The 22,287-nt window shown below is 40.0% G+C and overlaps 1 protein-coding gene across 3 annotated transcripts in view; it reads left to right on the top strand.

Moving 5' to 3' along the window:
• CHCHD3 (coiled-coil-helix-coiled-coil-helix domain containing 3) overlaps positions 1 to 21,833 on the top strand; it is a 152,539-nt gene extending 130,706 nt beyond the window's left edge. The window contains exons 7-8 of one of the 3 annotated variants that reach the window (XM_067317544.1): positions 15,441 to 15,576; positions 21,106 to 21,833. In XM_067317544.1, the coding sequence (XP_067173645.1) occupies positions 15,441 to 15,576; positions 21,106 to 21,129 (160 nt within the window). In that variant the 3' untranslated portion in view covers positions 21,130 to 21,833. Of the gene's footprint in view, positions 1 to 14,470; positions 14,547 to 15,440; positions 15,577 to 21,102 lie in introns of those variants that run through there. The other 2 variants (XM_067317543.1, XM_067317545.1) reach the window with 2 other exon arrangements.
• Positions 21,834 to 22,287: the final 454 nt, after the last annotated feature.

Raw genomic sequence — 22,287 nt, 5'->3', positions numbered from 1 at the left:
TTTATCTTCCAATAATGTATTTTATCTTTCTATTTGCTTAGGACATTCCCGATTAAGCTGAATTTCAAAGCGTTGAGAATGCCATGCAGATCTGGACGTTAGCTAATTGTCGAGGCTTCAGCTCAATCTCTCAGTCGGGCCTAGAGCGTTCGGCAAGCGTCGCTGTGTCTTCCGGCACTCGCGTAGACTGGGAATTCCACTGCTGTTTAATTTGCATTTTTTAAAAGTCCAAAACGTCAGAACAGCACAAATGCTGCTGGTGCTGAAAGCAGCTTCCATTCGTTTCATGCTGGTCCTCACGTGTTTGTGTCTCGGTGCGTTGCAGATATTTATATTGGCAATGTACAGAGCCAGGCTGCAGCAGTTAACATCTGGAGAAGGGCTTGCTGGAGCTCCTGACGTCTGGGAGATGGGTAGGGAGATTCGTGCTGTGGGTGTCAGGTTTCCTCTTTCATCCCTTTGCTGTCACTTGGTGCTGCTTGGGGGCTCAAATAAATAAATAACTCGGGCCAGGGCACGCTTGGTTAACATAATTTTTTGTCGAATGGAACAAAACTGTGCAGCTGGCTGCTGGCAACAGGTGTATTATGCGGATGTTGGATCATGGAGAAGCCTTTGTAAGTCTGCGTGGGATTTATGCCTTTTTGTGAATTAGAATGATTAGCAGATTCTGTATGTAATGTAAATTCATCTTTAGTTCATCTAGGTGCTACTGTAATAAAAATAATGGAAGAGCCTGTGACCTAGGTGCACTGAGGTATCCCTTAAGGTTAAGGATCTCGACTGAGGTCAGAGGGGCAATATGTGCCAAGTCCGAGACTAGAATTAAGGGGGTCAGTGGTTGCCACTTTCCCACAAACTTTGTAGGCTATTCTTTCTACTGCATTATATAATATTTATTAGTGACCTGATTAGTTTGGATTTCATTTACAGGTAAGTGGTTAGACCGATCCCTGAACTTTTTTTTTCCATGTTAACTAGCATCAAGTGGTGATATATTGGCTTTCTTTGCTGATGCTGTCAGCATCAGTTGCAGCATTGTGTGCTTTGGGATCCATCACCTAGAAAGGAAAATTAAACAAATGCTTGTAACAGTAAATGATTTAAAGAAGCCAGAAAAGAAACTCCTTTTCTCATAAAACGGGAAGAAGGGATATCAATGAAAACGGCATCAAAACAAGTAAAAATGTATCTCTCTCACAGAATGTTTGGTTGGATGGTGGAACCACAGGTTGCACGTTTGTTTTTCTGTTGAGGGGCAGGAGTTTTGGTTAGAGATAGGTTGATGATTTAGCAGGGGCGGTGACTGCTCTGCTCACTCAATGCCCGTACTGGGAACGTACTGCTAGGAGAGACAAAGAGGTTTAATTTAACAAGACTGAAAAAGAGAATAGCTGATCCTATAGATAAGTCTGTCTGGAGCTGTCATAATTTCAGAATTATGGGGACAATGTTAACCCTTGTACTGTGGAGCTTTAAGTTAGAAATGTGGCTTTGGAGGAATCAAAATGGGTTTTAATGCGGGTATGGAGGTAACTATTTGCCAATTGTGGAGCTTTCTAAAATTTCTGTTACAAAGCATCTGCTACTGGTCATCAGAAAGCACGCTGGACTTAGATTGAGTATGAAAATGTCAGTAATACAAATACACATTATATATATGTATAGTGTTGTCCTGTTTCTTCTCTGAATATAACTTTTTTTTTTTCCCAACAATTCCATTCCCTAGGAGCTGACCAGAATGTATATTTTTATATAGCTTTGAACAGGGGAGCAGCATAAGTCCTGCTCCCATAAACATTACTACTTTTTTTTTCCTCCTCTAAACTTATATACTTTAAACGTCATTCTCCTTTGATCAGAGAAACCTTGACATTCACATAACTTAATTCTAGGCAGCGGTGGCCTTTTGTGAATATTAAATTTAAAAGTTATTAGTTAAAATTATTTCCCAGGAGATGCGTCTTGAAAAAATTTCTTATTCTTCTTAGCTTAAATTTTCCAGCAAGCTGTAACGACGGACGTCATCTTAAATGCAACTGTACAAGTAGGTTAGTAGTTCAGTAGCGACTCTCAGACCAACTAGCGTGACTTTGCAGGGAGCGTTACGCCTGCCTCGTCCGAGGAGACCAAAGCCCTGAGCTTTTGAATGCAAAAGCCTGATGCTAACAGGGCTCTGCATCCAACGCCGTGTTAATCAGAAGCACTCAGGTCCAACAAGATAGTCCGTCTTCCTAGCAGAAAATTCAACATTTATTTATTTCCCTCGAAACGCTATTGTTTTGTTTAATGTATGTTCTTTACAGGATTTTTTTTTTTGCTGACATTCTGCCTTATTTTGCTTATTTTCCCTGCTAATCTCTGTTTTCCCTATACAAAATGCTAAATTATTGTCTGAATGTCTTTTTTGCTTCCTTCAGTGGTTATCGCTACGTCTTTAAAGCATGGGTTCTCCTTAGGAGAAAAACTGTATGTTGGCCACGAAATGTCATAACCACTTTTTTAATGTTTTTACAGCATCTGTTGAGCACGTTTCCGTATTTTCTTAAAGATAAACTTCATTTCCAAGGGAGCCATTTCTCCTTTGGTGGTAGTTTTGAAGAGGGCATTTCCTGAATATTTTTATTTTACTTCGGGATTTTGAAACATTTTGTGTTTTCTGGTGAGGACCTGTTCGATGGTACGCATCTGGGAATGTTAGCTCCACCTTCTAGCACTAAAAGGACATACAAAGAGGCAAAGCTGTTCAGTAGGGGGAATTTTTCCATATTACTGTTTATGGAACAGTTAAGCTTTAGTGTCTTTTGTCAGTTCAAGAGCCATGTGCCTCTATAGAGGATCTTTGATGGAAATTGGAAAACCTGTCGATGTTTAAAAAAAACCCATAAATCATAAAAATGCACTTCTCTCACGCTGTCTATCTGCCTGCCGTATAGAGTCCAAGCGGAGTCCTGAAACATTAAAAGCACACATTTAAGCCTTGGGAAAGGAACGGAACAAAACAGATAAAACTAATATGGATATCTTGAAGGAGACCAGTTGAGCGCCCTGTCTGTGGCTGTAAAGTTTATAAAGATGGGCTCCCTGTCAAGGATGTGTTAAGATGGATTATATTCCGCAGAAAATGCTGCACTGTGTAGTATGCATTCCTGGAAGCAGGAGAAGATCAGGATCGAAAGGTTTTGCGAGACAGGCTTTACAGATCTATATGTGATAGAGTACCTCTCTGGCTGCACCGCTTTGCTGTTGGTGAAATCTCGCTCTTGCATGGACTGTTGATATGCAGTCCCTTTTCTTCTATCAGATGTATTTTTTTCTTTCCCTTGTTTAGACACTGTACTTTGGCAAAATAATTGTTACAGGTCTCTCGATAGAAAGCTACAGTCAATGCAGTCCTGGTCAATATACAATTTAAAAATAAGTTCTTTGTGGATAAGTTCAGTGCCAAATGAATGCAGTTCACCAGTTCTTCTTCACAAAATGTTTTGGCTGCCTTCCACTGTCCTTTAGGTAGAGGTGTTGCCGTGTATTCTTCTGAATAGACTATAAATTGGGTTTCAGTGGCTCTCCTTCTCTGGAGATATTCAAAACCTGCCTGGACGTGATCCTGTACAACGTGCTCTAGGTGACCCTGCTTGAGCAGGGGGGTTGGACTAGATGATCTCCAGAGGTCCCTTCCAGCCTCAACCATTCTGTGATTCAAGAGAATTGATCAATTGTAAAGCCGATCTATTAAAAGTTCTATCTCAGATTCTTTCCTTTAAACCTGAAGGCTTGTTGCTCCCCTTCTCCAGCTCTATAATGTGACACTGTATAGGAGAGGGGTAGTCCTTAAGGTACTCCGTACGTGCTAAACCTCGTGTTTAGGCAGATAAAGCTGTTGTTACTTTTTGCATCCATGCAGTACAGATGTGTCAAACTCCACCGTCAACCCTTTGTTTTGGATATGCATTGTAAATTAAGTGTTTTCAGATAATATGCAAATATGTCTTAATATAGGTCAGGTTTTACCCCTTATTCTGCTTAATAGGGATGTGTATACTACTGAAAATAAGTTACTTAATTCTTTCTAACTTTGAGTTCTGTGCTTGAATATAAACACCCTTGGTCACACAGATCTCTGCTAAAAGGAACTACTGAAATACTAATAACTTACTCTTAATACTGTAATTTCTTAAATATGATATGCATTTTCCTGAGGTTTCTATTGTATGTATGAAAATTCATATTGTATTGCAATGTAAGTTTTTCAGGCTAGGAGAGAGAGACCCACAGGGAAGTGTAATTTTTTTCCATCATGTATTTAACAAAATGAGGAAAACCAGTTATTTCTTTAAAACTTTCTTCACCACATCACATGGGTCCCAGTTTCAAGCCATTTAGGGAATCCATTAAGCCACTGGGTTGCTCCTCTGCATGCATTAGTAACGGACTCGGTGTAGTATGGAACAGGCTTGCCGTATCACGGACACATTTATGAAGATTGATAGCAGCCAGGGTTCAGTGTTAACTTTTATTGTCAAACAGGCTGCAGGAGAAAACTGTCTAGTATTGCTTTTGCTTTGATTTATGAAAAGGTTGCCGCATGAAAAAGACATTGCATAAAATAGCTCTGCTGGCAGTAGCATTATAAAATAGGGCTGTAAGTAATCCAAACAATAACTAACTGTAATTATCTTCATTATTGTCTCTGAGCTCTCTGTACCGTTGATGGGATGCTCTCACCCACTGCCGTGTTTGGTTGAAAGTGTACCCACCTTTCCCGCTAAGTGGGATGAGCGTGATAAAATCCTGCCATTTTCTCTAGGCGGTACCCAAAGGCGACCTTTTTTGTTGGGGCTCGCTGGATACCTGGGATGAAAGAGGTCATTTAGATTTTACCTACTTGCGTGTTCTCAAAGTGATACGAGGAGGAAGAGGGAAGACGTTTAGAGAAAAATCACTGCTTCTGTTACAGTCACCATCACTGAGATATTTTGCCCTCAGATTGTTATTGTCCTCCTGTCTGGGTTATATTTAGACTCTATTATATTTAGACGCCGTTAAAACCAAGCCCCAGCCTAATGGCAAAGAACGCCGGCTTCCATCTGTAGATGCCAAGAAATGTTATTTTGCTGCCGTTAGACTAGTAGCATCTTTTGTAATGAGATGTGCTGCTTTGACAAGAGGAGCAAGTTGGTCTTTGCTTAGCAGTAATTAGTAGTGAAACTGCAGGGAAAACCAGTTGATATCAAGGGACATGACCTAACGAGAAAAAATGTCAGCAGTTGATTGAAAGTCTGTCAAACTTGAGATACTTGAGCTGAAAAGCGTTTCGCTACCAAACTTTCTGAGGCTTTGGCAAAAAATAGCCACTTAAAAATCATATGTGATCAGGATGTAAAACACACAGCATCAGAATGGCTTTATTGGATCAGAGCAAAGTGCCGTCAAATAACCCAGCGTCTGAACAAGTGATGCCAGCACGTCCACCGGTAGGCAGTGAAAAAATATGAAATAAGACTTTACACCTCTTCTCTCCAAGTTCAGCTCATGGTTTGTTCGTGGTGAGCGGTGTGTCTTCCCTCCTAAGATGCTAAAAGGGAAGCTGAGGACATTACGTTTTTTATACTTCTACAGCATTTTGTACGAGCGCATTAAAGCTAAGATACATTATAGCAAGGTCCAGTACCCACTTATTAGCAATGTGTTCACAGGGTGATTATTCCTCTTTGTGTATGTTTGCTAACACGTTATTGTTGTTGCAGCCCGGATGATTACATTTTATGAAAGGCTGGCTTGCCTCGGCCCGGCGCAAGACCTTAGGAAGCGCATCTAGATTTGTAGCTTATCAGAGTGAATCCAAGCATTTTCATTGAATAACTTCATGCCCAAATGAAAAATTGCCATTTATTTTACTATCCTTTAACTTTTTAAGAACTCAACACGCAGTTCAGTTTGCTCAAGTAATCATCGCCCACAGGAGCAGCGATGCTTGACGTCTTTAACTGTTGATTGTTTTTTCTTGTCCACTACTTCTGGTCCATGGTATCTCTTATTTTTGTGGTCAGTAACAGGCTTTCAGGCCTCTCACCATTGGAAAAAAAAAAAAAAAAGTGGTTAAACATGTTTTGCTCTAGCAAGTAATATTGGATAAAAATGTGCCACAAGTTAGTGTCTTGTGGCGCTTTGCATTGAGTGCGGTAGTTGACCTTTGATGCAAGCAAAACCCACGTCTCCTTCTCAGAATGCATTATATAGTACATATATAAAGGGAGAGCTGGTTTTAATAGCAGCATATGTTGCCGTGAAGATTTTATTACCATGAGTTTGAACTGACCACGTTACTCACGAGTTTGCAAAGCCTGAAGTGAATTATATAGCTCCATGAAAATAAGTGCCAATAAAAAATTTACAACATGGTATGCTGTCACGAATTTGGTTTATGCTGCTCGTTTGGATTTTTGGTCCTTGCTTTGGTCCCTCTGAATTCTTCTCTTTGTGTGTGTACGCACATGCTTCACACTAGTTCAGTGATGTAATGTTATTGTGAAAAATTTAACCTAAGGGCAGGAATAATACGCTTGCTTATGGCCCACTGATCATATTGGAAAAACTTCTCTTGTGTTGTTTTGCCACTTTCATGCAGAAGCAGGTTTCAGCCTGTTGAAAAATGTGGGTGTTTCCCCCCCCCCCCCCCCCCGTAAAAAGTTAGTGATACTGTATTGTATTTTTATATGGTATGTAATGCCACTTAACATTGTTAACATACCCAAGTAGTCCTGCAGCAGCAGTCATTGCAAACCACTGGGCTTAGCTAGTTCTTCGCTCAGGAATGTCAGCCAAAGCATCAAGTAAAGTTCCTCAAGAGCAGGTCTGCCTTGCTATGAGCTCCAGCCAGGTCTAAAGAGAGCATTAATTCCCTAGGTGCTTGCCACAGCTCCTTCTGGATGATACACTGCCTAAAACTGCCTAATGCTGCCGCACCAAAAAAAAAAGAGCCCCCCAAACTTGTAATACTAAGAAATGGCACCACCTGGTGTTGCTTGCCACCATCATCTTCGGCTTGGCTGTTCATGAGCAGCTGAGCGCGGGGAGTTTTGCCAGTCTTCATTAAATAATTTTTTGGGAGGAGTAATGAGACAGAGCTCGAGTGCTGTCACATACAAACTCTAAAAATAATTTGTGATCTGAGTGTACATTATGGTGCTCAGAATACAAGTGTTTATATGCTGAGCATGTACACACGCAAGTGTGGGGTTTTGCTCAATCCAGAGTGAGCAAATTTGACTCTTGTGTTAGGTTTAGTTTGTTTTTGTTCTACCTATGAACAGATACCAGATGTCTGAGATCATCGTTCTTCCTCTCTTAACTTGCCGAAGTCAGGCACTGGTTTTGACCAGTGCCCAACCAAGAAGTTCTTACTACAGTATATATACTATATAGGTACAATGCATAGATACAATATATTTTGTGTAGATAAAACCACTCCTTCTAGAGTTTCTTCTGATTAAAGACTATATTTACTGCATTATATTTTCGATGCTGTAAAGGCATGCATGTCCCTGTTAGAATTCTAAAATTTGTACCATCGTAGTTCATATAATTGTTTATTTTAGTGTATAAAGCATATATCCTGGTATTCAATACAAATTTTTAACCCTGGAGCTTAAGAAACAATGTGCATCCCACATTTAGATAATTGCAACATGTGGTTCCATCTGCAGCTCTGAGACTAGGTGCGTGTAAGGTACGGTATGTAAAGTATGATAATATGTTGGTGTATTTCGTATTTTAGGATTTGTTCTTCTTTCAGGGAGGAGAATTTTTATAAAGGAGTAGGGATTTGAGACAATAGAATTCAATGAATATCAATTTAAATAAATGTATCCAATCTAATTTTGCCTACCAAAGCTGAGAGAAGCCTCATATTCCTCTGAGTTGCTCTACAGGCTTTTTAGAGTGTGGGCGGTCGAGGTGGGTCAGATCAGAGGTCCTCTAGCTTGTCTGGCAGTGGCTAGGCGTAGGTACTTAAGGAAAAATGTAAAAACAGGGCAAGTATAGAGGGATGCCATTTTACCTTCAGACAGTAAGTGGAGAGGGGCCTTCCTGAGCCAAACATTGTATTTTTGTTCATAATCCCTTGATGGACTTTTTTTACAGTACTTTGTAATTGGCTTTTGAACCCAACTGTGCTTATGATACCCACAATATCCTCAGCAGTGAGTTCCAGCTTTTCATTATACGTTGTTTGGAAAGGGCTTTAATTATTTTTTGGGTTTAAACCTACTGCTAGGTAATTCTGTTGGCTGCCTCTATAAATAATTGTTCCTTGTGTCACTGATGATTTCACTGATCTTTCTCATGTTCACTTGCAGTTGTCTCTCTCTAGGGTGAAGAGTTCTAGTCTAGTTAATCTAAGATCAAATATCCTAGGAGTCTGAAGACCTACCTTAGGAACTAGTTCATCAGTCCAATTAGGACTTCACAAACAAGAAATCTTTTCTGATCCTCATCCTATTTTTTTCCGAAGTCTCAGTCCAGCGAAGGTTGTAAGAACGTGTGCAACTTAAAGAAGGAAAATAAGGAACTGTTCACTTCTTGAAGTTATACTTGTATTTATATGCTTTGCTGGGTTTGAGATCGTAAATTCTTTCTGTAAATCTTAGAGATGCTCTTTGATTATCCTAAAAAATGAGCTGTAACCCTACCAACGTACCGGCTGTTTTACTGGGGGGAAACATTCTTTAGGCGCAAAAAAAAACAACTCAGTAGTACTTTCTGCCAGTTGTCTTTGTTGAACCAGGTTTTTGTCAACATATTGGACTTGACTTAGTACTCTCTAGACGTAATGAAACGTCTGTCTTCGAGCAGCGCGTGTGAATGTGCTGGAATGTGTCTGTCTTCTTCTTGTCTCCATCCTTAAACTGCAAAGGTCAGAATGTTCGAAACAGATTTTTTTATTTGCTTTTAAGAAGGATGGATGGGAAATGAGATAAATGAGAGAATGACAAACATTTGCTTATGTTCTTGTCAGTGCTGGGTTTTTAGGCAAAAGTGTCTAAAAATAATGTGGGCGATATCAACACTGCAACTGAGCACATAGTACAAAAGGTTCGTGTGTCAGGAGGCAGAGTAAGTTGTGTTCAGACTTCTGCAGAAGTCACTTACTTGGTATTACTACATACATTTAGTGTTCTCAATTGTAGTGGGACAGAAAAGAATGTGGTTCTCTTCCACTGTTTCATAGAAGACTTTGTTAGAAATATTCTTCTTTTTACACCTTTTGGAAAAGTCACTCTATGTAGTCAAGTGTAAATAAAAGCAAGAATCAACCATACAGTTCTTGGTCTTTTGCTGGCAGCACTTCCCACACTGTAATTTTGAGGGCTCTGTGTGGGCACGGTTTCATTATGGACTACTTCATAAAATCAGTTGTGGATTTTTAGAAATCAGATAGTGGTAATACTTCCACAATACTTCTTTTAAAAGAACGTAACCATTTGGTTTGTGCTTTGCATGTTTCATAATGTGCTTGCAAGTCATCACCTACTTAATGTGTGAAGACAATTTTTTTTAAATAATATAAGGAGTAAATTAATTTAAAAACTAAAAATAATGGTGCAGCAGTAGGGACCTTCGTAACCACATGCCCTTTTGTCTGTTTTTCCCCTTACTTGTCCCCTGTATTTTGTTTTTCAACTGTTTTTTATACTATAAACAAGTCCTGCCAGTTCACTAGGAAGTGATTCTGTTGGAAGTGGCTCTTTTGGGGTGAGATAATCTTAAAAAAAGCAATACCCCCCCCCCGACACACACACCTATTCTGTGTCATGATGGAAAATACCATTGTCCTGTTCTGCTTTAGTCTTCTTGCTTACACTTTATCTTTGAGTTGACCTTCTCTCTAGGTCTTCTCCGGTAGGCTTACGTTTCGCTCCTGCTGACTCTTTATGCAAAATATCTGAAACACGGCCTTTTTATTCATCTCCTCAGATAAATCCATCACAACTCAGGATACCAGTTACTGCAACAACTTTTCCCCTGGCCATGATAAGTGAAACTTTACCTTGACAATGTTTGTTGAAATTAGTGTGGGAAATGCTGTTTTCCCAGCCCAGGTATTTCTGACCCCCTATTTGCTTTCTCTTTGAACCACTCGTGCCACTAGCTTTCATCACTCGCTTCTCCAGTTTTCAAACAAGCACCTGTTTTTATTGTTTCTTAATCTTAGGAGGAACTTCTGGTAGACACAGACAAAGATAATTGATTAACTTCCCACAAATCCCTCTAAGAATCCTGTCGGTTGCTCATAAAGCGCTTGAAAGCAATTAGGCTGTTGCTATACTTAGCTGGCTGCCTATCAGGAAAATAAAGATTGCCTCAGTTTCCTTTTGTTTTACCATCTGTTTGCATCAATTTGTTGTTCCTTATCTTCCCTGCGCATTATGAGCACGTTGAGGAAATAGAAGCTTTGATAGGTCCCAACATTTTAATGAGGAATAAAATTAGTCCTTGGATACTTCTGGCCGGCTAATGGCACTAGCTCTTGTAATGTGTTGGGGTTATTTTTACTATTATATTACTATTATTACTTTTATTACATTTTTATGACAATTGCCTGAAGTCCTGATCTGGTGGGATTATGCTGGATACCTGCACAGTTGGAAACTCATCAGCGATTCGGATTCCGTCAGTCAGAATGTCAGTTTTATCACAAAACTTGTAAAGCTTACCATGGTGATTTCAAATCTCCTCTTTAGTAGACATTTTTTTTTGAAGGCTATGAAGGGGATCCTTTCTTGGAGCCCCCAGGAATACAATAAGCTGTGCTCTTTGAGAGAGGCTAGGTGGGTACAAAGTTGCTTTCATTAAATTTTTCTCTTCACGCTTTGGCATGCAATATTTCTTTTTAAAGCTTTCTCTTATTTTCTTTTGTGTCTTCATCCTATTACCTTTATGAGATTCTGTTGCATCAGCTTGATTGAAAAGGTGGGTGTGTGGTTTCCTCTGAGGCTTATTCTAGTACACAGGAATATTTTCCTTGAATGTGAGGCGCTTGAGGAGCAGCTGGGAAAGCGAGCGCAGATCAAGTAATTGTAAACTTAATAAAAACAAGTCGTTACTGTTGTGCCATGTAGTGCACAGTGCAGATCAGACTGCTGTTCATATTGACTTTTGCGAAGAAAGGCATTTTAAATTTCACATGTGTTGATTCTGTAAAGTAATTGAGTCGCATTCAATAGAGACTGAGATCTGTCAGGGTGTCCTGTCATTCCTTGTTCACTGGAACACTGTCCATTTTTCTGTTGTTTTCTTAGGTATAGTTGTGAAATTCCCAAGTGGTAAAGTCAGGCACTTCCTCTGCCACATATTCAAAAATATAGATCTCCCTCTCAGGATACAGAAACACAGAATAATTCAGATTGGAAGGGATCTCAGGAGGTCTCTAGTCCAACCTCCTGCTCAAAGCAGGGTCAGCTCTAAGGTCAGACCAGGTTGCTTTATCCTTTCGGGTCTTGAAAGCCTCCAATGATAGAGACTGCGTAACCTCTCTGGGCGACCTGTTCCAGTGCTTGTCTGTCCTTATCGTGAAAAAGTTTCTCCTTATATCCAGTTGGAAGCTCTCTGGTTTCAGTCTACAGCATTGTCTTTTGTCCTCCTGTCATGCAGTGCCGTGAAGAGCACGGTCCCCCCAAAGCCATCTCTTCTCCAGGCTGAAGCAGCCCGGCTTCCTTACCTCTCCTCACAGGGCAGGTGCTTCAGCCCCTGACCATCTTTGTGGCCCTCTGCTGAACTCGCTTCAATGTGTCTGTGCCTTTGTGTTGTGGGGGGAGCAAAACTGGACACAGGATTCATGATGTGGTCTAGTAAGTTCTAAATAGGTGATGATAAGCACTTCCCTCGATCTGCTGGCAGTGCTCCTGTCCATACAGCCCAGGATGCTGCTGGCCTTCTTTGCTGCCTGGGCACACTGCTGGCTCATGCTCAGCTTGCTGTCTACCAAGGTCCCCAGGTCCTTTTCAGCAGAGCTGCTCCCCAGCCAGGCAGTCCCCAACCTGTACTGTTGCAAAGGGCTGCTCTTTTCCCAGGTGCAGGACTTTGCATTTGCCCTTGCTGAACTGCATGAGGTTCCTGTTGGCTCAATCCTCCAACCTGTCTAGGTCCCTTTGGATGGCAGCCCTGCCCTCAAGTGTATTTGACTGGGTCTCCCCAGTTTGGTGCTGTCTGCAAACTTGATGAACGTGCACTCCAGCATCTCTGCCTCCAGGTCGCTGATAAAGATGTGAAACAGGACAGGTCCCAGTATAGACTCCTGTGTTACTCTAAGCTTCCAGATGGAGTGTGACCTACTAATCACTACCCTCTGAGCCCAACCATCTAACCAGTTCTTCAGCTGTCTATTTGTCTACCCATCCAGACCGCAACGTCCTAACTTGGATACAAGGATATTGTCCTCTGGTCACCTTAAATTTACTTTTTTTTGTGAACTGCTCACTTTCTGATGCATCTTTGGGCCTTCCTGAATCATGATTTGAACGACCACTTCCAAGAGGGGAGAAAGTTATGGAAAGAAGTAATCTAGTTCAAGATGTGTGGTTGGAAGATAGTGATGGTGATTTCATAGGGCAGCTGTTTAAACACTTTGAGCATTACAAGAAATTGAAAAAGCTAGAGTTTTTTTTTAATAAAGGAACACTAGAGGTTCACATAATTAGTGGTTTTGCACTGTTTAGCTTTTTTTTAATAAGCTTTCTCTTCAGTCAAGCTCTCCAGACCCTGAAACACTTCTGTAAAATTATCCTTATTTATAGGAACATTAGAGAAGTTCTCCTTTAGGGAGATATTTCATTTCCCTTTTAAGGAGTTTTCTTGCCTTCGGCTGTTTCTGACTGTCCATCTAAGAGTACTGTCATACATCACCAAACAGAAATCAATCGCAGACTCTTTGGTAGGTTCGCCATAATGCACACTGGAACCTTCTTTCCTGAATGGGAGATTCTGCAGCGTATGGTTTATAACCATCTAATGTTAGACAGTAATCTCATTTAGTGTTTTCCCAAAAGTGCAAATAGTGCATTAGGACAGCATAAAAAGCACAGCGGATCAATACAGAGCCAGTGCTCTCCTTGAACAGATTAATCCAAGAAAATGGACGGTGTCTGCTTCAAGGAACTGGCCCTATTCCTGTTCACCTCCCATCAGTACCACGTTGGAGTGCCTGAAAGGATAGGCAGTGGGCCGAGAGGGTATTTTGAAAAATCGCCAGTGAAAAATCGTAGTATGAAAGCAAGTGCCTGTGGGGCAGGAAATAAATGTCCTATGGTGCTTCGATATTGACAGCTGTGTAAAGTATCCATCGAAACATTAAAATAAGGGATAATATGTGGACTTTGAATGGACACTAATGGCATGGCTCAGGGAAAAAAGCAATCTAGGAAGCCCCTTAATGTGGGTTAGAGTGGGTTACCCCTTTGAAATGGCTTTAAACACATTTACAGAATTTATGTAGTACGTGCACAGAAGACCATTTCCTTCTCGCTTCACAATTTATAGAAGACGTGCTCTATGAAGGCCTTTAAAATCACTTGTGAATAAAGGCACAGTTACGTTTATTGTGTGTGGTTTTTGTTAACTCACGGTCTATTGTATTGGATTATCAATCCAGACCAGAGTTTTAGTCACTTGAAATGAGCTCTGGTTTAGTTGGACCTAAATCATCAGAGCTGTGAGTCATAAGTCTGCAAAGAGCATGTGTGATGCTTCCTCTCGTACTTTTATTCCATCCTGATGCAGCCGCAGACCCTGCCGTAATCGGTCCGTGTACGGCATTTGATGGTCGTACGTTTTGATGCCTAACAGTCTTTTGAAATCCTTGCTGATATCAGCAGAGGGGGGATTAAGGGAAAATCCTCGCCCGTAAGAGCCTGCAGAAGTTTGAACTTTCCGCTCATAAAGTGTGTAAGCACATGGGACTGCATTTAAATTCTGTTTTAGGCCGTTCACAGATGTACGGTAATGAATGAAAAGAGGAAGAGGGATGTTTTATGTAGGTATATACTGTAAAATCAAGAAGGCTTAACCTTCCTTTTTTGGTACTACATCTTGCGTGATTGCCAAGAAGCGAATTCCCCTAAGGAACAGTATTGTGCTTCGCGTTTCACTTTCGTACTCTAGTAAAATATAGATCTGACTAGGCCCATCAGCAAAATAAGAAGGAACAGAATATTCATCTGAGAATACCCTGGCTGATGAGTCTCATTCCTTTTATGGCCTTATTGAACTAAAAATAATGTAGGCTGGAAGGTAGGTTAAAACAGCTATTTTCAGGCTTTCCTTGTAGGATGAACGGGAAGATGCGTTAAGTATATATTTCACGCGCATAAAACAAATGGTTGTTTTCAAATTATATGAACTGTAAATTGTTTCTGTAAAGTTTTGTGGTTTTTTTTTTCCTGTTAAAAAAGGTATTTTATTTCTGATGTTAAAGGGTTTTGACTGTGATCTGGCTGTCTCCTGTAGAAATGCGTACCTTAAAAAGGTATTTATAAAGTAAATAAATGTCCAGTTAGCTTACTATTACATTGTACATTTCATCTCTAAAACACTTTTCCAACCTCCTTGCTTTTGAAATAGGAAAGTATTGTATTCCCATTTTAATTCTGTGGCACCATCAGTGTGCATAACATTTTACAGATAAGTGCAATGACAACATTTTTGTCCAAAAGAGGGTAGATTTTACAGGCCAGACTAGAGAAGTTTCCATTCCTTTAGCTTCTGTTGAAAGCAACAAGCATGTTGCATCAGCCAGAAAGATGGCTAGAGTAACGAATCCATGCAGCAAGGAAAGTAGACAGGATTCCTAAATAAATCGCACATCTGGCATCAGGATTAGAATTGAGGTGATGGGCAGAAGGAGGGAAGGAGCATGCACCAAAACCAGAGGTTATCATCAGATCAGCAAAAGTAGCTTGCATAATCTGCTCATGGTAGCAGGTCTTTTATATTCTCCAGGTCAGCCCGGTACGTGATCATTCCCTCACTTTCTCTCTTAGGCAGGAGCAATGTTTAATAAGTAGCAAGGTGGTGTGGTCATAGGGCTTCACAGTGATGAAGCTTGATGTGTCCTGTGGTGTCTAAACGGAGGTGAGATCAGACATGCTTAGTTGTTGTCGGGCTTCAGTGAAAGGTGTGCGCTCGCAGGAAGCTGGCTGTTAATTTACTCTGCCAGCTGGAACCGAGCGTTGGCTCTGGATGACACCTCTAGTCTTAACAGCCAGGCTTCTACAGCTCACCTCCACGTTCGTTACCCAGATTATAACACAAACAGCTCTAGAAGCAACTTTTCTTTATAACTTTAAAGTGCTTTCTTTCACTTCTGTTATTTAATTTTCTTCTAAAAAATCTTTCCTGAAATCTTTTTGAGAAGGGAACTAAAATGTTCTGTTTTCTTTCCCTAGACGATATGAGTCTCATCCAGTCTGTGCTGATCTGCAGGGTAAAATCCTACAATGTTATCAGCAGCATGCTCAGGAGACCCTCAGCTGCTCTGCACTGGCGAGCCAATACCTGCATTGTGTCAATCATGCCAAACAGGTGGGTGTAGAAAAACTGCTACTGAAATATTAACGGAGTAGAAAAGGGAGGAAGAATACAGGATTATCCAATTAGTCCCTCTTACATGCTAGAGCAGTATCCCAGTATGTATGTTCTCACAAGCTCTGTGGAGTCCACTTTCAATTTACTTAAATGATAGGGTTTCCATCTCTTCCCTTGGGAGACTATTGTTTAGTGCAGTAGCTATCACTGTTGGCAGATGTTTCCTGGTATCTGCAATTTTAGCAGTAAGACAAGGGGATTAAACTAAGTGGTACTGTTTGTCATAAATATGACCACTTCCAGTAACAAATGCATGGATGTCTTGAGCTTGATTGCTAACCAGTTGGAAGTCTTGATTTCTTTTACGTTATGTACTCTGAGAATGTAATACTGCTATTTACCTGGTCTTGCCCTCCTGTCGTCTCATTTGCTGGGGTGTGTTTTTACTTAAGGTTGTGAACTTTTATGCTTTATTAGTGCAGCACAAGGGAAAAAAAGTGATAGCAATATGTATATGTTTCATTATAAGAAGTTAAAATTTCTAAACGATTCTCTTTCACCTGTTTACATTAATTCAAATGTAGAGACACATATGTTGGCTTCAGTTGTGTTCTTAAAAAAAAACAGTGAGAAACGTGCTCGTAGGCCATATGCGTAGTGTACATAAAAAGAGCTTAAATAAGTCTGTTAATCTTTATTTCTGTTAAAGTCTGTGAATTAATATTTGAATATGTAAAAACATGTGCTCTAATATGTTAGCAAAGACTCAGCAAGCACTTCTAAGTATTTGATAATGATAATCATATTCACTAGAGTTAATTCTGCCTGTGAGGAAAGGTAGAAAGAGTTTGACTATAATCATTCACTATGACTTTTTTGCTGTGATGCTGGCTCAGTCTTGCCCTGATATTCCTGAAGATGTAACTGGAATTAATACTGCTTGTGGTGTACTGCTATGTAAATTGTGGTAGGAGACAACGGTTGTGTGGTAGCGCTAATGCTGTTCCTACAGTCTACGGCACTTAATACGTTTGTGCTGTGCTATTATTGTAATTCTTTGTTTATGTAGTTTTTGAACAGGCATCCTGGCCAGATTGGCCGGGCTGGAAGATGAGCTCAGCTGTGCTGCGCTCCCTCTCCGAACGTGTAGCAGTGCAGGACGAGGACAATTTGTATGGTTGCTCTAAAAATCACTTTGTAGTATTAAATCTTGTTATCGTTAGTGAAAACTTTCACCGAAGAGGAGCCATGTGACAAAACGTAAGGGCCAATGAGGTCACCTTAGGCATTTCAAAATTGCATCCTTTGGTCCATCCTTCGGTGCGTCCTGCCTGCGTGTTAGTGCAATAAGCTCTTGTGCTCCTCTACTTCCTTTAAAATTCCATAGTCTACCAGATCTCCCTGCTCATGAAAATGTTTCCTGATATCCCGGCCTGACTTTTTCTTATATGAAGCTATTGATATTTTAATAATTTTGGAAAGGTGCCGTGCTCAGACACCCAAGGGTGACAAGTGCAGGAAGCTTTGCCCAGCTGCCTTCCTTGGGCGCAGAAGCTGCTATTGCTCAGTGCTGTTAGCAGCACTCTCCAGCCAGCAGGTTTTGCTCGTTTCTCTTTTCACCTAAACACTTCTCCATGACTCTTTGAATTCTATATTTTTTTTCTTTACAAAGAATTTGCAAAAGATTGCATTCTTTTTAATTAATTCTATTAATTTTCTACTGTGATATACATAATAATTTGTGTACGTATTTAATTTTTCTAAGTTTTCCCTTAGTGTGATTTTTTTCTTTTCTTTTGGATTCCAGAATCCAGTCCGAGTTTCCTGGACTGTTGAAATTCTTGAGGCATTTTAGAAAAAAGGACAGTGCATAATACTGTCATGCAGTGGACTAGATTTTCATTGTGGCTTACATCATCTGGAACATTTATTTACTGTATTTAAAATCCTCTATTATTTTTAAAAGCAATTACAAAAATTAGATTAATTACTTATGCATGTTTAAGATATGACTTAAGTTTGTATCTGATATGAATTTCTTCAGAAGTTGAGGATGAATTAATTCGTGTTTAGAAGATGCAGGAAAAGAAAATTGCATAAATATGAGCAAGAGGTTTTTGAACCCTTTTAGACACCTTATTTGTTGAAGATCTTCAACTAAGCCTGTCAAGCAGTTAAAAGTGTTTCCTAAATGCTTCTTATTCTCTTTCACACATGTTTCAAGATGGGAATTCAGAGAGGTTTCTCTTATGATAACAGAAAAGGAGAAGTCTTTTATGATGGAAATATTTACAAGCAGGAACGATTGTTTTTCATAACGAACACCAGTTCTCTAGAGCTCATCCTTCATGTGTTGCAGCTGTAGTTGTAATTATTTTTACTTGCTGATTGCCCAGAAGTCCAGACAAACAGTTATTTTGAAATAATTGTTCAGCACTGTTATAAAATACAGCAAAATTATGAAATGTGTGTGCTTGGTTGGAAGACAGTGGAGGGGGATAAATGGCAAATTCAGAAATGAAAAAGTTAACTGACGCTGGCTACAAGAAGCAAACAAAGAAGAAAATTTGCTAGAGGGAATAGACCAAGATATTGAAAACCAAATAAGTTAACTAATCCGATTTCCTGGCGGTGAGTCTGGGCACTTGTGCTCAGGCTGAGCACACTCTGTGCTTTTCATAAATTGAATTTATTGACTCCCCTTTCTTTCCTATCTTGCTTATAATTATCTCACCCTCTCTTCTGTGCGCTCCTTATTTCTCATCCTGTCTGTAATCTCATGTCTCTATCTGTCCTTTTCTCCCCTTGTTAGAAAGGCCCAGAGAGCTGTTAATTCAGAAGAGTTTGACACATTGTTGTATCTTTAGTTTAAATCTTTTCCCAAAGTCATAAGAAGCTAGTGAGATAAATTAAAATGCATTATTAATGTTTGTATTGTATTATAATAGAAATGGAGACAAAAACTACTTAATGGAGCCATTAAGGGGAAGATGCTACAATTGTCCGTACCAAGTATTTCAGTGTTCCCACTGCTGAAGTAGCTCCAGCCAGAAAAGTCACTGCGCTAATACGGACTGTCCACCGGCATTTTTATCACTTAGTCCGCTGTCAGCTAATATAGAAAATGTGGTGTAGAAATACCCGCACCTTTTCTGGGATATAGAAACAATGCTGCTACCAGGGAGTCATAATTCCTATACAGAAAAACAGCTGCAGTATATCTTAATAAAGGCAGTGCAATACGGTTTCCTATTAGACCATTGTATTTATTAAGGATGCAGGATTCTGCAGGCAGCTTAGGCTTGAAAATACCTCAAAAAATGATACCAACAGGTGCTGGTGCCCATAAGGCTGGTTACAAAATGTTATTCTTCAGCCTCATTGTAACCATTATTTTAATGTGTAAGGAGAGAGTGGTCCTTAATCATACATCCTAGTCAGAATGAAGCCCTTTTTTTAGCCTTGCCCTTCAGTGTTTTTTCCTATGTCTTGATTTTTTTTTTTTTTTTTATAGAGCGCTTGCTACCATCTCACAATCTAACGAAAAAATTAGCATAGGTGGCAACGCTGTAACTGAAATGCAATAAGAAGACCTTGTCTTTTATGGCCACCATTTAAGACTGTCGTGATTGAAGGAAGTGTATTATGGGAGACTCGGACCATGTTCCTTTCATGCCTACATTGGTGTCATGAAAACACATGAGGAAAAAACATTAAATACCTGAAATGAATATACAGTTGATGCTAAATTGCAAAAGTTGGTAAAGAATATAAATGAAACCGGAAATGTAGACAGAAATAAAGCCCTGAAACACATCTATCTGTGTGAAGATGAAGTTTTGTGGGCAGATATCTGCACATGATGAGCAAATGCCTGCATTTTCTTCCCTTACAATATTAAATGAAAGAAAAGTAACATAGAGTTTTTCTCAGATCTTTTGGGAATTTCCTGTGTTAATTTATGCAGTGTTAAATTTAAGTAAAGTTAATATTCAGCCCAGCGATAGCTTCAAGCAAGTTTCCACAATACCACTGCAAAGGAGTCTTCCAGTTAAAATAGCCTTCATCAATTTTAGAGAAATCTCCGAGGGGATGCTGTCAAAACTGAGACTGGAGATTTTGTTAACTAATAAAAGTTTCACTTATCTTTGTTTATAATAGCACCTAGGGAACATAAAACTGACTCTTCTTATTTTGTCAGCGTGCACTTCCCTAACATGGCTTCTGAACAGTGTTTGCAATTACAAGGACATTTACCCTCCTTTCAGATATCCTGTTCTGTGGTGTATATCTTAATCTTCCTTGAAGAACCACTGCTGGATCTAGTTGAACAGTTCATCAGATTGTTTTTAGGAATACTGTGAGAATGTGGTTAAAGTAGTACATGGCGACAGGCTTCCCATTCTCTTTCATTTTCCTGAGCCCTAACTTTCATGACTTTGACAGTGCAACTCAGAATCACAAGAGAATGTGCCCTGTCTGGCCAGATACTACTCAAGTATTTTAATCAACTGCTTGTAGTTCTCTTACAAGATTTTAAGGTTTACATTTGGGCTCGGTCCTGATATAGGCCCTGAAAATTGTGAAATCCCTTCCCACCATTTTTTCCAAAGAGATTCAGAATTGCTCTTACTCTCGTCCCCATTTTTTTGGATTTTGGTGGCAAGAACCAATAGGTTTCCATGTTTAACTTGCTAGTCCATCAGTGAACATAGATGGCCTTCAGCATACTTTTACTGTCTAGCCTGCCAGTGTCATATTAGATCCCACTTCTTACTGATCTAGGTATGTGGTTTGCATACATGTGCTTGTTTCTACAGACCTCTTGTTCCTAGATGATGGCAACAGGAAGTTCTTAGTAGACCCCTACATACTGTCCTTCCAAGTCTGCATTTTCATAGTGGAGGCCAGTACTTCTCTGAGTAGAGTCAAGACCTTGATGGCAGGGCTCTCCTCTCCGATGTGGCAGCAGGAAGCATTCTTGGAGTACTTGACAGATCTATACTTTTAGCTCTTGGTGGCCTGGCTGTGCACAGGAAGTGATTAATGAAGCACAAGGTCAGTGCAACGTGTTCAGACTATTGAGATTTTGATCATGACTCTGAACACACGAAGGAGGTAGGTAGGAGAGGTATTTAGTGTGATGTGACTTCAGGATATATTTCCTAGAGTATGTAATTGCTGGCAGCGGGATTTATCTTATTGTAAGGTCAGATGCCTTAATTTCCTTTAGCCATAGCATGACTATGAGCCATGATAGCATTAGGAAGGATAAGAAAGAATGGTTCCTGCAGCTCTTCAGTCCTCCAAGCGTCTGGCCTGTTGAGGTGCAGTGTTCAGATACCTTGCCTCAGTGAGTTATCTCTGTGATGACATGAATGTTGACAGTTTGTCTTACTATGTTTTAATTTAAGTATTACTAATACTAGGATGGAAATGTTACTAAACTTCATAGAGTCTCTAAATAACTTTGAACTACTGAACTAAGTGTTTCTGCCTCTCTCCCCTCCCCTCCTTTCTTAGCAGAGCATGCTTGGGAGAGGAGGATAAAGGCATTGTCCAAATCAAGCACAAGACCATCAACTCTAATTTCAGCAGAAGAGCATTTTTTTCCCAAGAATGATATGACAGCCCATTTATAGGGCAGACCAATAAAGAGAAGAACTGGAAGAGCCATTTCAAGAGCAGCAGCCATCACAGCTCAATCAGTGTGACCATTTGAAAAGCCAAGACCTGTATCTTATTACATCAGAAATCATACATCTGAAGATACTGTTCAGTCTTAGTAAAATCCACTTATTGGTGATTGAAGGAAGGAAGAGAAAAGAACCTTTCACTGACCTTAGAAAGGGGAAATATCCTTCAAATGCTGCTATTTCATTGTAGAATCTCTTCAATGACTTCTCGCTGTCAAAGGCACAGGTATGTAACACTTGGTGTGCCAGGACATGGCAATACTTTGTGAGCGAGTCAGCTGCTGCTCCACACCGTACAGCCTGTGTTCATTGCTCTTATTAAAGCTTTCCTTTCAATGTATAATGAAGTAAATTTTGCTTTAACTTATTTCACAAATTATGTAACTTAATGAAGTCTCTCTTTAGGCCTTCTGCTGGAATGGTGTTAATGCTCCAACACTTAAGACGTAACATGGCCTTTATTTACTTGAAATAATTCAGTTGTGCTCCTCACTCCTATCAAGTACTGATGAATATGCCTCACTCTGTACCAACAATAAATATATTTTGTGAACAAGATTGATATTCCAGTCTGATGTCTGTCTTTCCACTTCCAGGCAGACGCTGTTCCCTCTGCTGTTTTTCCAGCCGAGGTTGTTGCTGAAACTTTAAAGCATAGACTTTCACACATAACCAGACTTGGTTTCAGGAACAGTACTTACATGTAACTGCTTCATCAGAACATCAGAGCAAATGGTAGTCGTGTTTGTTGCTTGCATCTTGTAGGTGAGAAATTGTGGCTTCTTTTCTTGCCCGCCGTAACTTAACAAGTCCTTATGAAAACCAGGGCTGGGGTTTTCCAGTAAATGCTGCAGCTCCAAACTAAGGAAGCAGTGCCTTACTAAAGAAAAAAGTTCAGGTCTGTGTTTAGTTCAGAGGGAAGATGAAGGTCATTTGCCGTCTCCGAGAGGAATGAGCATTTCATGGGCCATAATAGCCACAGGAAAGGGAACCCCTTGATAGCACGCTGTGA

This window comes from Apteryx mantelli, chromosome 1, assembly GCF_036417845.1.
Source record: "Apteryx mantelli isolate bAptMan1 chromosome 1, bAptMan1.hap1, whole genome shotgun sequence".
In the NCBI taxonomy this organism is placed as follows: Eukaryota; Metazoa; Chordata; class Aves; order Apterygiformes; family Apterygidae; genus Apteryx; species Apteryx mantelli.
The sequence above is the reverse complement of the archived record's forward strand: the minus strand, read 5'-3'. Positions and strand labels throughout refer to the sequence as shown.